Below are 16,134 nucleotides of genomic sequence, written 5' to 3'. Positions count from 1 at the left end.
CAAACAGATAACAGAAAAAGAAATGCGAGACGGGCGAGACTTCAATTTGCCTTGTTCAGGTTCCCCAGCCTTGCAGGTATCTACGGGGCATTAATTTTAGGATGTACGAAATGAGCACTGGCGCCAGTGACGGCAGGATCAAATTCCCGGGCCCAACCGTGTTGTGGGCCCGTCAATGCGTCAGGTCCAACCAAAGCTTAGGGAACCTTGTCCAGACTACAGTGTACTAGTCTAGTGCACACAGAGCTACTGTGTTATGAACCTACTTGTCACATCTCATGTCAGACGATCGTCGGCACTAATTTCTGACACAAAAAAGAAGGCAGAAGAGATGAAGGGGGCGGCACGGGGTATCACCAGCTTACGGTCCGTTCTCCTATGAGCTTCGGGTAATTGATTGTCTTACGGGGTTTCTCTTCTAAATCTTCTAAACATATTGCTGCTGTGTATGGAGAACAGTACGTCAAAACAGTATTGTTGAAAATCCTATCGCACCAGTACACTACGGATAGAGCCATACCACGATGTAACAACCTCAGTATTATAATCGCCTAATTTCTCGCAATATCATATACACAACCACCAAGGCTACATATCAAGCATTTATTACGCTCACCCAACAGTACAGTGATCCTTATCAGCCTCGGTTTCATCGACCAGCCAGGCACGGACTACACATCGGTCCGGTCCACCCGGTACCCCGTCGCTTACACTATCGACTGGGTTTCTTGCTGAATATTCACCTCTCGGGATATGCCCCTTTCATGATTGCTGGTGCTGTGGCTTCCCGCACGGATCTGCACAGCCACCGTAGACTTGCTCACATCCTCTAACTCATGGTTTTGGTTGTCCGTAACTCCATCTAGCAGGTTCCTGCTGGACCATTTCTGCCCCTTGGACGGCGTGCTCGTGCTCGACCTCTTGAGGTCTGACCCCTTCGCGTATGCCGATCGGTCCGAGCTATGCCGCAAGGCAGAGAGCTTAGACCGCAGGCTCCTGAATATGACTGCATCTAGGACCTTGGCCCGGAGGAATGCGGGGAAGAAGGGCATTGAGCTGACGATGATGGCGACGTTATTCTCGACGATACTGTACGAGATATTGGAATCAGCATGAGGATAGGGGCGGGTCAACAGGGGACGGCACTTACACGCAAATGAATAGCGCGCTCTGCACATACGATGTGTCTGCGGTGGTCTTCAAACGCACCCGGAAGACGAGCGCGCAGACACTAGCAACGATACCCCTATGGTCGGTGTAAGTCTAATGAATCTCTTTTGTTCCAGTTTCCGCGAGGGAGAATATTTTCTCGCAGAGAATCATAGAAGAAAAATACACTCACATCATAGCCGTGGAAAACACCGCGAGTAGTTGTAACCTTCGCCGATGTGCCATTTGCAGCTGTGCGAGCATCGGAAGCGGGAGAAGAAAGATGTAAATGTCCAATACCACGGAGCAGGTTCCCTGGACAATCCCCCAGTAGATCAAGTGTTCGGGTCGGCCGTTGGTGAGTAGATCTTCCCAGGTCTCCCCGACGTGCGGTGCACTAAAGTAGGATTCCAGGGGAACTCCGGCCCAATACAAAAGGAAAGTGAAGATAAGACCGACCCAAATGGCAATCTTCATGGGCTTCTGGATGGTGAAGATTTGGCGATAAAGAAGGAAGATGGAGCATTTCGCGAAGAAGATTGTGGGCCCGAGGAGCACACCTTGGGCGTACAAGATCTGTTCATTTTTAGTTTTCTGAAGTGAGCTTTCAATACATAGAACTTGCTCATAGCTGCAGCTTAGGAATAATGAGATCGTACCTTCATATACGTGCCATTAAACCAACAGGCGGGTATGTCCCACTGGTGTTTAGCATATTTCAGCACTGCGTCGAGGAGTCAGAGTCGTGAAATCGAAGCACGTCACAATCCTGTCTTAGAGCCCACTCACTCGCTAAAACTAAGCCTAAGTAAGTTGCCGACAATGCCAAGGCAATGACCACAAAGCCTGATGTACTGCTGTTAACAACGTGTATGACAAGACCAGCCAATGGCGCCCACGTACAGTCAGCCAAACCCAGCTTGCTTAATTTTGTATGCACTCTAGCTGCGGTAACAGTGACTGCCCAGACCAAAGTCACCGTTGTCACCGCGATGGTGGTTGCTGCCAAAGAGGGTGGATCCACCAGGTTCGACGACTGGCCAGACGGGGGCGTCCCCGCTGGGTAGGCACAAAGATCAATTCCCGTATAGCTGGAAGCCATGATGCCGGACAGAGGAGTTTTCCAACCTAGCTCAGCTTATTTCTGAGTGCAGTGTTGGCGGACGAGGGTGGAATGTGAAGTGACGGGTTATAACGGAATATTGAGTTTCTTGCCTGTCAGATATCCCGAGTGGAGGCTTCATAGCCTCCAAGTTGTGCAGGGTAGCAAGGCTAATTTCCTAGCTCCGTAGACAGAATAGTATAGTCTCTACTCAAGTGACAGATGAGAGCCTTGCGTGACAAGGCTAGGCAGATCAGGTCTCCCGTGAGGGGGCTGTATCTATCAGTATTGAGACATTACTTTGGATAGTTAAGTCGGGGACAATGAATCATTCAGGTGAGATCCCATATTAACTAAGACTGGAAAGTACAGGGTATGGTAAAACATGCGAGTAATAGTGAAAAACAATGTACGTAGCATAAAACAATTGGTTAGAGCCCGAATTTGTGCATAGATCGACGCACTAGGGTCTGTATTTAGTCACCCCCTCCGGATACCAAGGTGGGCGACTCCATCTGCCGGCGTTTAAACACCACCACCGTCCCAGTGCGAGGGACAACACTGGACCGCCACGTACGCCACCGAAGAGCCTGAGGGTCCGCCAGTCTGCACTCCCATCCTTGGAGGATGCACCCCATCATCAACTTCAACACTGTCGTCGCGTAAAACCTGCCTGGGCTGGTAAAGATTTGATGTGTGTCAGATTATAGTCTCGGTGTGTGCATGCCAAAAGCAATCAAGGAAAAGAGGGGTAGTACCCACCAGGCTGTGTTTCCCAGACCCCATATAGGCCAATTCACATCAACATCTGTCAGCTGCAACGGTGCTACTTCTGGCACATCAGCACAGCCCTCATTTAGAGCTAAGAGCTTGTTGGCTCTCGCGAATCGGAAGCCATCAAATTGCTCTGCGTGCGAATAGCGAGCCGGATCGCGCATCATTGCTCGTTGTGGAATACAGACCCAGTCTCCCCGGTCTACTCGTAACCCATCAGAGAACGTGAACGGTGTTAATGCTTTGCGTCGTGCGGTGACTATCAAGTGAACTGTTAGCATGGGATGCTACCAGATCTTGTGTCTGCAGCGCTGTAGTGACACCGCAGCTCGAAGCCTCTACTTACTAGCGTCTGAGTTAGTACAGCGAATGGTCTCGCGCAAAAAGCTATCCAGAAGTGGCATAGCGGCCAGATCAGGGCACAAGCCTTCAGGAGCGACACCGTAGACTTCCTCCCGAAGCGGGCGCACGTACTCCTCATGCGAGCATAAATCCTCGATCGCGTATGTCGCGGTCTAGGGCTGGGTTAGTCGGCAAATCCTTTCGTGCAGTCCCGCTTCTCTGAGAATCGAAAAGGTCAAAGCAAAAGGATATGCATTATGTCAAACATACCATGGCCAATTGATGCACAGACCCAAACCAGACTGCAATAATCTCACCCACCATGCGCGCGGTCGTCCACTGGGTTTTCCGGGGTGAGGTCTCGATAAGCCATTGCATGCAGTCCACCTGCGCCACCCAACTTCATCAGTGTCTCGCTTTCAATATATTCCCCTCGTCGAATTCAAGTGTCTTACTGGGACATTCTCCGTGGAATCCACAGCCCTCATGGCTAGTCGCTGTTTAACCACCGGCTCGAGATACCGCATGAGGGTCTTGACGGCACGATGCCTTTCAGTCACCAAACTGGCGACAGAGCTACTGCATGTCAGCGAGAAACGGCGTTTGGGGGCCAAATGCGCCATTCGTACTGCCGTAAGAAGGAAGGTGTGATACGCAATATCTCCGAAGCGAAAATGACAGTCTGAGGGAATTCCAGGGCGGCTGCGGTGAATTCGGGATTTTGAGCTGTAGATCGCATCAGTATTGACATGACAGCCTTATCTATTACCATAATGGGAACTTACCGAGCTGCTCCCCGAAGAAGACAAAACAGTTGACCTTGGTGACAGCTCGCTTGATCAGCGGGAACAGTCGGCAATGCACAGAGCCTGGTTTTATCGTTAGCTCCGGCGTCCGCAGCAACTTCTAGATTATAGATGTAACCATGCCATCTGTTTCTGGTGTGCTCAATTCTTCTGTAATGGCAGCCTCGACCATTCGCTTGAGGTCGGGTAGCATGCCGGGCAAGTGAGCAGTTAGCCTGCTCCTCAAGGCTCGCACGAAGCCCGTCCCCTCGATCCCACGCTGGTCTTGCCACTCAAAGCCAGACATCGTGTATTTCGGTTGTAAGATCTGCGATTGTCAAAGGGGCTCTTAGTTAATTACAGCAATCTTCGAAGTATGACGGGAAAGTAGCAAGTCGTACCTCTTTAGCCACAGCATGAAGGGATAGACTCTGGAGAGGCGCATTTATCAATTCTTTGATGTGATAGCTCGAAGTCACCATCAAGTGGTTATTGTTGGGGGTAGGCATTTTGAAGGGCATCCCACCGGCCTGATCTGTTAAGCGTAGTGTACGACTGAGCATACGAGGGCCAACCTACCGAAACATATGCTTCGTCTATCAACTCGGGTCCGCGGATCAAATACAACCAACCACGAAGGCGCCTGACGCAGAGTAGCAGAAGTGAGAGTAAGGATGAAAGCATCATATACGCGTACATATTTGTTTTGTGAATTTGAGGTGAGGAAGGTTGTTGCTGTTGGTGTCCTCAACACCTCCCATGGCCGCCATTACTATATGTATCGGCCCGGCCCATACAGCCGTGCCAGGCTGTGCTAGTGTCGACCTAGTCAATCAATCCCATGAAAGTCCATGTATGAAACATGACCAGGTCACCACACCCAATGAGATTATTCAAGTGAAGTGACCAGTGTTAGGTGGGGTTTACTTCCAGTTATCCATCACATTCCATTAGGGCCCGATCCAATAAAACTGCGGATATATAAGTCGAACGTCAGCCTGCTCTGTTCCTCAGAAACAAAACACACGGTGCAACCTCAATTTAGTTTCCTCAGCTCATTATGCTATCCGAGTTCTTGATTGAGGTTGGAGACCTCTATGCCAAAGGATGGCATTGGACCCACAAGGCCCATCCGTCTTTGGTGGCAGCCATCGTTGCCGCCAGCGTGCTGGTACTCTGGAGGTTACTGCGATTCTCCATCGTGCCCTCATTTTACCCCAACGACCCCAAAGAACTACCTTATTGGATTCCATGTGAGTTACCTGTCTGCTGTTAATATTTTCGAACAACTGCTAATGCTGTCTAGTTCTGGGTGGGCTTCTTGGTTTCGCTGCATGTCATTATCCTAAATTCTAACGTTGAAACTCAGGCCACGGCGGCGCCTTCTTCAGTAACTCCAATGCGCTGCTCTCCCGCGCACAGTATGATCCCCATAATCCTGCTCAACACACAATTAAAGGCCCAACGCTCACTGCACGCTAGGAAATACTACAAGTACAACAACAACCCCTTCGCTCTCACTATTGCCCATTCCGTTCTTTATGTCATCACCAGGCCTCAGGACGTTGCGGACGCATACCGCAATACTGAGACGCTTTCCTTCAACGAGTTTGTGCAAGCGATGATGCGCGCCTGTGGAAACACCGAGTCCTGCGTGCAGGCAATGTACAAGCCCCTACCCAAGCAGAAAGCCGGATTCCCGAATCCCCACGGGAAACCACTAGCGACGCTAGCACGACAGATGCACATCCATCAGCTCTATCCTGGCGACAATCTAGACTTCCTGGAGAAACAATTTCTAGACTGGGTGGAACCCAAACTGAACATCGCAGGACTCCGGAGAGAATGCCCATACCAAGTCCGGACGAGCAATGGCCACAGTAAGGACACCAACGCCATCGTGCTTCCTCTAATGGAATGGTGCTCGGACTTCTTCACCCGCGCCGGCCAGGAGGCTTACTTCGGCCCTAAGTTGGCAAAGGTTGATCCTTCCCTTCCAAAGACCTTCATTGTCTTCGACGAGATGAGCTGGCAGGTGCTGTACCAGTACCCCGACTTTCTGGCGGGGGAGATGAAAGCCGCACGAGATGCGATTCAGCGCGCCTTGAAAAAATACATCCAAATGCCGCAGGAGGATCGGCACGGGGACGCCTGGTTTACTAAAGCGATGGAGAACGAGATGAGGGCACTGGGAATCAGTGAAGATGATATTGCAACTATGTTGGTGACGATTTATTGGGGGTGAGTTCAGATTCATTCTTCCTTTATCTTCCTTTTATTTTGCCCTCAGAGAAAGCGACGTGGATGGAGAAACGAGGAATGGTTGAGCTAACCCGGTTATCAATCTCAGAATCAATACAAACACCCGCAAAGCCGCCTGCTGGCTCCTAACCTATATCCTCTACTACGGCCCAGATCATTACGTTGACGCCATCCGCGCAGAAACTGCGCCAGCCTTCCGCTCCGGCAACCCCATCCCCGACCTGACCTACCTTCATGACAACTGCCCACTACTAGACGCCATGTGGAATGAAACCATCCGCATGTCAGCGTATTCAGCTTCGGTGCGGATGATCACATCCGACACCGTCATCGGCGGCAAGGTCCTGCGCAAGGGAAACCGATTGATGATCCCGTACCGGCAGTTGCACTTCGATGAAGCCATTTTCGGGGTTGATTTTCCGGTCAACGAGTTCCGCCCGGAGCGATTCAGCGTTAAGAGCGGTCGCAATTTGACACGCAGCGATAATTGGCGACCCTTTGGCGGCGGGACTACCATGTGTCCCGGGCGGTATGTGGCGAAACGGTTTGTTATGTTGTTTGTTACGTTGTTGTTGCGCCGGTTTGATGTCGAATTGGTGGATAAGCGTGTCCCTGAGGCGGAGGATGGGAAGCCGGTGTTGGGGATCATGTCGATTAAAGAGGGTGACGATGTTTGTGTGCGGGTTAGGGAGAGGGTTATTGTAGATTAAACGGTGATGAGCTTGAGTTAGGGAATGCATAGAAGTGGGTAATATATTGTGGAATGGAAGTACTAGGAGTTTGGTTTTCGCAGGTTGTATAGGGAGTAAGCTAAGACCTTTTTTCAGTCTTTTCATTTACCCATTCATGCTGTTTTTCACCACTCATGATCTTGACATCGAGCACGGAAAAATTCGATTCTACGGCTGCCTTGGCTCATCTAGTCGTATGCATCGCACCTTACTCAGATAATAAGAGTAATATCCAAGTGGCACATCTTCCTCATGATCATTTTCCTCATAGCCTCTTACTCAATCATCTACTGCGGTGATCAGGCAATATTCAACAATAAAGAGTAGCATAAATCTGCATATATTGACTTGGAGTATTGGTTTTAGGGGTATAAGGCTTAGTTGGGTTGAGGCTATAGAGACAGAAACGTAACTGACCTGACATCCCCATGTCCCATTCAGGTACTTGGTATGGAAGAAGCCCAGATATCCGATAATAATTGTGGTGAAAAACCGAGGTTTAGTCTGCTCGGACGAGGCTCTGCGAGTACTACGATGATCTCTCGTACTTTTCGGCATATCTATCTTCATCATGGCCTAACAAACAAACCACCATCGTCTATTACGTCATCTATGGTTACTCCGCAAAGCATCATCACCACTCATCAAAGCCTCAGACGAGGTTAACAGAAAGACATACCACGACGTGCACTTCCCAGCTGAGTATGGGAGCGAGATTAAGTAGGAGGCCAAACATCTATCTCATCATATACTTGACGTGGCGAGGGATGAAGTTGCATTTTTCAGGAAGGTACTGGAGGGTAGTAATAGACTTAGATCAATCCTATAAAGAATTTGTCATCGTGGGTATATGAGAAAAATCTGTGAAGGCTTCGTTGACTCCATCGCAATAGCTGGGCCAGATATCGGGATCAACGAGATCTGCCCAGGGCCAAAACAAATCATCACTTGTCTCGTCTTGCGGAAGAGATAAAATGGACCGATCAATGGTCATACTTCCAGCATCCGTGTTCATGTTCACGAATTCAGACTGTTGATTTGCCTGTTGTGTCAAACCATCTTTTGTCGGCGGAGGTACATCCTTTGTGCTCTCGGAGACACCACGCCGGAGATCAATATTTAACATCATAGTCAACTTGTCCACCTTCTCACATAGATGACGTGTGAGACATGCTGCACGAGCTGCGGCATCATTTTGAGAACCCGCAAACTCAAATGTCTTCAGGGCTAGGTCGATGTAGCCGCGTGCCTGTGGGCAGCGCGGACAGAAAGGGAAAGCCAACATGAAACCCATCAGCGTCAGCACGGCATTCCACTGATATTGATAAAGTTCACATGATCCATAGAATATATCATGCGCGGTCATACAAGAATACACTGTTTGGATCGTTGCCAAGGCGTGTTTCAAAGCAGTTGCAGCATGTGCACCGGCAAGGGGATGTTCTCGGTTCATGGCGGGCTGACGAGGGAATTGGATAAAAACTCTATGCAGACTAATCATGGCATCGTGGTATTGGAGTTCAAGCAGGGCCTCCGTTTGAATTTGGAGTGGCGCTTTAATCATATAGTCATTGTACTCCTCGCCACCTCCATTCTCTCCTGGACCACAGAAATACTTTCGTGAGACGGGCACATCTTGGACATCCAGTTGAAGGTGCTTGAACCATGTGTTTTGGCGTAATTCGTCTTTCCATACACGTAAATATTGCAAATTATCTGTCAAAACGTTTGCCTGAAATTCGATGTCATGTTTCTTTCTTGTCTTTTCGTGGTGTGCCATTGACTCAATGACAGCCAGGGCCGCACACGTGAGACGAATCGATTCATTATGATATGGGAACCGTACCGGACGAGGCGGATCGTTCGACATCCAACATGGTGGCGGAGATCTAGATATAGGAAGCTGTACACTAATAGGCTTTCCAAGGTGCCTTGAGCAGCGGAAGTCGAGATGGACTAAGGTCCACCAGATACGAGAATGTAGCTCCGCCTGCTCCCGGGATGCTTGAGGAGGCGGGTCACAGTCAAGGTCTAATGATCGAGCAATCCGAACAGCAAGCCCGATCATGTTATACGCCGCCTGGTGTTGTCCGGCGTCCAGTAAGTACAAGGTCATGATACAGTAGCACTGAAGGATTGGAAGGGAGGGCTTCGCAAACGTTGAATATTGCATCGCGCCTGTTAGACAACGTTGGAAATAAGGCATGCCAATCTTCTTTGAGCACCGATTGCTCCTATTGAATTGCTTCCATTGCAATCCAAGAAGCCGAGCATTGAGGCCAGAGTAGAATATATACTGCATGGTGTAGGCTGTTACAGCATCCCGCAGAGGTTGTGGATGGGAGCCAGTCGCAGTATCCTCGTGGGAAGTAGGGTGCTCTAGATCCTCTCGGCGAACAATTGGAACTTGTGGGAGTAACCGTGCCCAGAATATCTCTAGAACGCGATTAACTTGAGCGGAGGATAAATCACATTCAATCGCAGCTGTGCCATCTGTATCATGGGCAGTAAAAGGTGATGAATAAGCAGGAGGGGAGCCCGCAGGGGACCACCGAGAGGACAGTTGGGATACACCAGCGCAGAAGGTGTTTATGCGATCGATGAAGCCAAGTGTTGAGTCCAAGCGATAGTTGATCGGAGCCGTCTCTGTGTCGTCGGGATAAGGTGTCATGCCCCTGCTGGGTGTCTGTCTCCCCTTGGTGACACTGGCTCTCGGGGTGACGTGAAGTGAGGATGGGGACGCATCCATAGCAGCATCTGCCCGACCAGATGGGCTGTCAGAGCGCCTTAGACGGCTACAGTGCACCTTGTTTATCACGCATTGATGGCAGGGGGCAACTGCGTCGCACCGCACTCGATGCTCTCGACAGAAGCGGCATGCCCGGCGCACTTTGCGGCGCCTAGGCACTGACCCTGGGGTCGGAAAGGTATGTATCATCTTCCCAATTACTGCAGCTCAAGTACCATGAAGGATGACCTTTTCTAAGCATTGCTGAATTGGCGCTACAAGTGGTAAGTGGATGTTCTTTGCAGGCATCGGCGAAAGTCTGGATATGAGGATTAGTCACCAAGATTCCCCAACGTGACTTGTCAGGTGATCACCGCAGCGACGATGAGCTGCCCTAGAAGCAAGATCAAGCCTTTGTCATATACGAGAGTTCCTGTAATCTGCCAGGACTCGAGTATTGAGTAACCTTACCCTTCTGTTGCATAAGTCGTAATCCCACTCAGCTAAGGTCCAAGTGCCGCCAAAAGCTTTGTTGATGAACTGGCTGGAACGCCAAGAATATGCGATGTCCTTGCTGATGCACCCAACCCCTCAACCAGTTCCATAACAACCAAAGCCATGTGGGGGTGCGACATTAAAGACTGCAACAGGCCGGCTGTACGATTAGACGGTGACTGTGTTATTTGCGACCGTCATTTCTGTGCTGAACATATTGAACACGGATGTCCCAAGTGGCAGGTGAGGAGAAGAAATATATCATGCTCTCAAGTCCTGACATATCTAACAATCCACATCAAGGACGGGGAACTCTACGATCTAGCTGCTCAGGAAGCTGAGAGGGGCGAGATAACCAGGTTACTAGAATCCTTGAACTTCTCTGCACTTCTCGAGAAAGCAAGCTATTTACGAAATGGTATTGCCTGCTCTTTCCCCCGGCCCCCTGTGTATGACAGATCGTTACGTTCGTCGGTGATGGGTGGCATGAACTACCACATAGAGATTTTGTTTGCTGATGGAGTTCGGTGGTTGGCTCGTATTCGAAGATCTAACGCTACTTCACCACCGCCCGACCTACGTGACTATATCATGCGCAGCGAAGTTGCGACTCTCCAGTTCCTTGGCCAAACCAAAATTCCTGTTCCGAAGGTGTTCGACTACGCGCTGGAAGGGCAAACTCCCGTCAGCGTTGGATATATACTCATGGAAAACCTCCCGGGGAAACCATTACGCTGGTCTCTCGCGTCTCAGGAGCAAAGGAAGAAAGTCATGACCCAGCTAGCGGATGTATACATTGAGTTGGAACGTTTTGCGTTCAACAGTATGGGATCTATGGATGAACCAGGAGTGTCCACATTGCCTCGTTTGCCAGGGAACCATTGACTGAATATGTCAACTCGCAAATGGTTCCCCTCGGGCCATACAAGGACCCGAGAGAGTACCTCCAATCTAGCATTGAGCTCATAATGAGATTGATCCTGAGAGGGGAACGCTATTCAGGACACGAGATAGATGCATTCTTAGTTCACCGGTTTCTTCTTGATTGCATCCCAAAAATCATAGTACACCACACTTTTGACGACGGACGATTCTATCTACGGCACGCTGATGACAAGGGTGATCATATTCTCGTTGATGGCGATTACAATATCACGGGAATCGTTGATTGGGAATGGGCTCATACAGACTCAAAGACTGAAGCATTTAAATCGCCCGTCATGCTTCTCCCAGTTTCTGACTTTTACGACGGAGTTAATACACTTGGCGAGGATGAATCCACTTTTGCAGATATACTTGAGGCAAAGAGAAACAAGGGACTTGCAGAGATAGTCAGGAACGGGAGACTGCTCCATAGGTTCCAGTTCTGTTGTGGGTATGACTTTGCAGATTGGGAGGGCTTTCTGGGTCTTTTTCAAGGCCTTCGAAATGCCTTGAAGATAGATGCAGATATGGGTTGGGAGGATTGGAAGACAAACGCTTTGGAACGATATTCAGGTGATGTACATCTAAATACTCTACTGGGGCAGACGGGATAGTTCTTTCATCCTCGTTATCAAGTGCTATTTCTTTATGATAATGAGAAACGTGCAAAAGAGAGCCTGATCCGAACACCTAGAGCCAATAACCCTCGCTCACATGGTATACCGAAAATAAACATTGTTCATATCCGTAACATCCCGCGCCCCCAACTCTCTACCCCGCCGTTCTTGCTCCTCTTTAGAGATGCCCATGCCCTGTACAATGCGCTCCCTGCGTCGATTCTCCCACATATACCAGCCTCTCCAGACTAGAATAACAATCACTTCGAGAGCAAAACACACCGAGCACGCGATTGTTCCCGAGACATATCGGGGCGCATCTTTGGTCTTGAACACCTGCGCACCAGCCATGTTTCCGGCGCAATAGGCAATCAACGTCATGGCGGAAACGACGGATCGTTTCGTTTTACCTGCAACATTGGAGGGGACTGGCCGGATGTGACTAATTAGTAACAGATCATTCTGAATGGCAATAGGCGATTAGATGAGCATACTGAGACTCCAACCCAGGAAGATAGCCATAGAAAAGACAACTGTCATCATGAACATTCCCCATTTAACCCACTTGTATTGGGGCGTGTTAGGGAGAAGGGACATGACTAGGAGGCCGATGAAAGGAAGAATGCAGCAGGCAACCATGACCCACATGCGCTGGTTTTTGACTTTGCGAGTGTATAATCCAACGATGAGGAAGCTGACTACGTAGGCAGCTGGCGAGATATATATAATTAGAATAAGTTCTAACTGGGGTGAAATGGATTATACCATATCTGGGACAGCCGTAAAGCATGGATTCCCAGTCACTAAAGCCAAAGGTCTCGTACATGAGAGAGCTGAAGGTTGTAATGCCTCTGTGTTCAACCAAGAATTAACTGACAGACCGCGCCATGGGGGAGCTGCGTGTTGACTTGCCCGTTGGGAATATTGCCAAGGAAAGAATTGGCGAAGGAAAAATAAAGTTGGGGATCTTTGAAGGCTTCGATAACTTGTGGCCAGGACCATTCTTTACCCGTCGTATCCTGACCAACTTGGTTGTCCAACGTGCGGGCGGACCTGTCATGTGAGTATTCCAGTGGCGATGGAGATGGAGCGACAACCTACGCCATGCGTTTCTCATCCTCACTCAGCCAGCGCACCTCGTGTGGGCAACCGAGCAAGAAGAAGGCGGCTACTGCACCGGCCAGGGTAAGCGAACCTAAGAAAAGTGAAATGCATCTCCAGGCTGCTATACCGCCGTGGGCTTCAACGTGTCTAGCAATGGCGTATAAAATAAGGTTACAGACAATACAGAAGAAGCCCTCTGATGACTGCCAGAAGAGGGAGCGGTTGGCATGTTCCTCGGTACGGTACCAGACGCCTGTAATGTGGAGGAAGCCAGGAGATATATTGCTTTCGAAGAAGCCTTGGAGGGCACGGAGGGCCATAAATTGCGACCAATTTTGGCCTGCGCTGATACAGATGAGGCATATTCCTGGACATTATTATTACGTTGGCCAAGTGCAGTCATGGATGGCCTTCATCACTCACCCCAGCATGTAATATAGATGGATAGGACCAAGCCAACATTGAATCTCTGTAGGAGATAGACAGAGGGGAACTCTCCGATCAGGTACGTAAGATAGAAGCTGCAGTCACGTTTAGTATGTTCTGTATGTTAGGAATCGTTCCTTACATCGTGGTTAGCCATTGATATTGTTGGCCGTGTAGATTCAAGTCATCCTCCATTCCGAATATCTGGACTTGTCAGCAAGCGCATTCATTTATCAAATTAATAAACTTACTGCTTGAATACTAGTTGATGTCTTGTCTACCTGCTGTATTCCGTAGAAGAAGAACCTGAACCGTTAGACAAGCCTTTCTCAGATGTGGCTAAGCACATACATCATTGGCATGAGATAGTAGTCGATCTTCCGGGTCAATTTCTTATATTGTTGCTCAGTATAGTCTGTATAAGGTCAACAACGTTCAGCTGTAGCGAAAGAAGTAGCGTACCAGATACTAGAATGTCCCCAACCTCCACATTGGTAGCCTTGATGACGGGGACGTCATTCTTGTCAGTCGATTTTCGGTCCATGTCTGATACGTTTATGTTGAGAGCATGTAATTCTCTGTTCTATGAGAATCGCCAAAGTGTACAAAATTTTCAGAATCACCCCTATATCTAGATGCGAACTTCATACGGCAAAACCCCTCAAGTGCTGGTATCAGATAAACAGCAATCGCTATCTGATAAGGAAATCAATCTGCCCCAACGTGCCCCTTAGGTATCCAATAGCAGTCACTCAACACCCTACTTCAGAAAGAGACGGTTATGGCACTTTAGTATGCAATCCTCAAGACCGAGATGACCCTCCCTAATACATTCCTACCATTAACTTTCCCTAAGTTTTCCCCTTTCATACCTCAGCGATAAATGACCTTGATTGCCAGAGATAATCGGTGAAGCCCGAGCGAGCAAGCTTCCCCACCGCGATAAGCCGAAAGTGGAGTAGAGATCGGCCAACTGTCCGCTCCCATCTACCCCTACAGTCGTATATACAACACGGCCCCAAAGCATGACCCTTCAACCCCGCGCGAGACAACGTGCGTTTTCAGTCAATCATCCGTGCACTGGCAAACAAACATGCCCGCTCCCGTCCCCAATTCCACCACCCCCTTCTGGCGCACCCATCCCCATCCTCTCGACCGCCACCGCAGTACCCCAGACCTCCCTGCTGAATGCGACATCCTCATAATTGGAGCCGGCTTCGCAGGCGCAGCCTTAGCACATTTCCTCTACAAGGACAACCCCTCGCCGCCATCAGTGGTCATTCTTGAAGCACGAGAAGCATGCTCTGGAGCTACCGGTCGAAATGGTACATTCATCCCCTGCCCCTACCACAATCTCATCACCCACTAACCACTACACCAGGCGGACATCTCAAACCAGACGTCTACCTTAACCTCCCCAAGCATATCAAAGAGTATGGTGTCAAGGCCGCAGTAGAGGTAGCCAAGTTCGAAGCCTCTCAAGTCCACGCCGTAAAGGAGCTAGTCGAGACTGAGAACATCGACTGCGACTTCGTCCTCACCCGCGCGTGCGACGCAACCCTGGACGAGGAACTAGCAAAAGAGATTGAGACCGCGTATGCAGAGCTAGTCAAGTCAGGTGTTGCTGATCTGAAAGATGTACAATTTACGCCGCGCAAGGATGCTGAGCGAGTGCGTTTATCCCCTCTCACTTACTCACCTTTCGCCCTACACTCAATACTGATTAGTTACTTTATACAGGTATCCGGCGTCAAAGGCGCCCTTAACTGCTTCACCTTCACAGCAGGCCACATTTGGCCGTACAAGATGGTAATGCATCTCCTCCAAGGTGTTGTGAACCGAGGCGCGAATCTCCAAACCATGACTCCTGTTACTTCTATCGATGAGAACCCTCTACCCGATGGTCGCTGGGTAGTACGAACCGAAAGGGGGAATATAAAAGCGAAGAAAATTCTTCTTGCGACGAACGCATACACATCTCATTTGGCCCCGCAGTTCAAGAACCACATTGTCCCGGTGCGCGGGATATGCAGTCGCATCGTTGTACCAGAGGGCAAGGTGGCGCCGTTCCTACCCCAAACATATAGTATCCGGTATGGGCCGTCCATGTACGATTACTTGATCCCCAGACCAGACGGGAGTATCATTGTTGGTGGGGCCAAGACAAAATTCTGGACGGATACGAAGCACTGGTATGATGTTGTGGATGATGGGAAGTTGATTGAGCCCGCCAAGACGTACTTTGACGGGTTGATGCAGAGACACTTTGTTGGCTGGGAGGGGAGTGAGGCACACACGGATCGCGTGTGGACGGGGAGTATGTTTATCCTCTTTTACCATTATTTCTCTCCTGGGCAAGGATTGACTGACTGTGTCTAGTTATGGGGTATAGTTCGGACTTCATGCCATATGTGGGTGAGGTGCCTGGGAAGCCGAATCAAACTGTTATGGCGGGCTTCTCTGGACATGGCATGCCGCTGATTCTGCTTTGCGCGAAAGCGGTTGCGCGCATGGTGAGGGAGAATGTTGCGTTTGAGGAAACTGATGTACCATCGGTCTTTCGGGTGACGAAGGAGAGATTGGAGAGTACTAAGAATGAGATTTTGGAGGGGTTAGAGAAGGAGCATTTCTCGAGTAAGCTGTAAGTAGGGTATGGGGACAGTCAATATGTCGTCTAGGGTGTGACTGCGAAGAC

At 49.6% G+C, this 16,134-nt stretch overlaps 7 protein-coding genes across 7 annotated transcripts; 3 read left to right on the top strand and 4 right to left on the bottom strand.

Annotated features, from left to right (window-relative positions):
- Nucleotides 1-707: 707 nt before the first annotated feature.
- BO79DRAFT_261503 (uncharacterized protein) lies at nucleotides 708-2,331 on the bottom strand (the record flags this gene model as incomplete). The annotated part of the gene is made up of 6 exons (XM_025686495.1): nucleotides 2,053-2,331; nucleotides 1,939-1,995; nucleotides 1,809-1,873; nucleotides 1,343-1,725; nucleotides 1,151-1,246; nucleotides 708-1,089 (listed from the first exon to the last, which is right to left on the bottom strand). The coding sequence occupies exons 1-6, from the start codon at nucleotides 2,249-2,251 to the stop codon at nucleotides 708-710; spliced, it is 1,182 nt and encodes a 393-aa protein (XP_025545222.1). The 5' UTR covers nucleotides 2,252-2,331.
- A 396-nt stretch (nucleotides 2,332-2,727) lies between these two features.
- On the bottom strand, nucleotides 2,728-4,836 carry BO79DRAFT_133417 (cytochrome P450; the record flags this gene model as incomplete). The annotated part of the gene is made up of 10 exons (XM_025677988.1): nucleotides 2,728-2,929; nucleotides 3,014-3,284; nucleotides 3,372-3,452; nucleotides 3,634-3,754; nucleotides 3,823-3,943; nucleotides 3,997-4,093; nucleotides 4,153-4,252; nucleotides 4,292-4,480; nucleotides 4,554-4,682; nucleotides 4,732-4,836. 10 exons carry the CDS (start codon nucleotides 4,834-4,836, stop codon nucleotides 2,728-2,730), a joined length of 1,416 nt encoding a protein of 471 aa, XP_025545221.1.
- Nucleotides 4,837-5,212: 376 nt separating this feature from the next.
- BO79DRAFT_261498 (cytochrome P450) lies at nucleotides 5,213-7,124 on the top strand (the record flags this gene model as incomplete). Its single annotated transcript, XM_025686494.1, has 4 exons — nucleotides 5,213-5,405; nucleotides 5,522-5,573; nucleotides 5,635-6,393; nucleotides 6,503-7,124. The coding sequence occupies 4 exons, from the start codon at nucleotides 5,213-5,215 to the stop codon at nucleotides 7,122-7,124; spliced, it is 1,626 nt and encodes a 541-aa protein (XP_025545220.1).
- Nucleotides 7,125-7,968: 844 nt separating this feature from the next.
- On the bottom strand, nucleotides 7,969-9,894 carry BO79DRAFT_184900 (fungal specific transcription factor domain-containing protein; the record flags this gene model as incomplete). The annotated part of the gene is made up of 1 exon (XM_025680361.1): nucleotides 7,969-9,894. One exon carries the CDS (start codon nucleotides 9,892-9,894, stop codon nucleotides 7,969-7,971), a length of 1,926 nt encoding a protein of 641 aa, XP_025545219.1.
- A 951-nt stretch (nucleotides 9,895-10,845) lies between these two features.
- Nucleotides 10,846-11,906, top strand: BO79DRAFT_223456 (aminoglycoside phosphotransferase family protein; the record flags this gene model as incomplete). The annotated part of the gene is made up of 2 exons (XM_025683607.1): nucleotides 10,846-11,183; nucleotides 11,216-11,906. The coding sequence occupies 2 exons, from the start codon at nucleotides 10,846-10,848 to the stop codon at nucleotides 11,904-11,906; spliced, it is 1,029 nt and encodes a 342-aa protein (XP_025545218.1).
- Nucleotides 11,907-12,002: 96 nt separating this feature from the next.
- BO79DRAFT_223455 (major facilitator superfamily transporter) lies at nucleotides 12,003-13,983 on the bottom strand (the record flags this gene model as incomplete). Its single annotated transcript, XM_025683606.1, has 10 exons — nucleotides 12,003-12,337; nucleotides 12,404-12,619; nucleotides 12,675-12,742; nucleotides 12,783-12,962; nucleotides 13,011-13,380; nucleotides 13,437-13,534; nucleotides 13,582-13,643; nucleotides 13,691-13,745; nucleotides 13,791-13,854; nucleotides 13,902-13,983. The coding sequence occupies 10 exons, from the start codon at nucleotides 13,981-13,983 to the stop codon at nucleotides 12,003-12,005; spliced, it is 1,530 nt and encodes a 509-aa protein (XP_025545217.1).
- A 549-nt stretch (nucleotides 13,984-14,532) lies between these two features.
- BO79DRAFT_261487 (NAD(P)/FAD-dependent oxidoreductase) lies at nucleotides 14,533-16,124 on the top strand (the record flags this gene model as incomplete). The annotated part of the gene is made up of 5 exons (XM_025686493.1): nucleotides 14,533-14,764; nucleotides 14,821-15,110; nucleotides 15,180-15,756; nucleotides 15,819-16,080; nucleotides 16,118-16,124. The coding sequence occupies 5 exons, from the start codon at nucleotides 14,533-14,535 to the stop codon at nucleotides 16,122-16,124; spliced, it is 1,368 nt and encodes a 455-aa protein (XP_025545216.1).
- Nucleotides 16,125-16,134: the final 10 nt, after the last annotated feature.

Source organism: Aspergillus costaricaensis, assembly GCF_003184835.1.
Source record: "Aspergillus costaricaensis CBS 115574 unplaced genomic scaffold BO79scaffold_1, whole genome shotgun sequence".
Taxonomy (NCBI): domain Eukaryota; kingdom Fungi; phylum Ascomycota; class Eurotiomycetes; order Eurotiales; family Aspergillaceae; genus Aspergillus; species Aspergillus costaricensis.
Note: the sequence above shows the minus strand (reverse complement) of the source record. Positions and strands in the feature narration are given on the sequence as shown.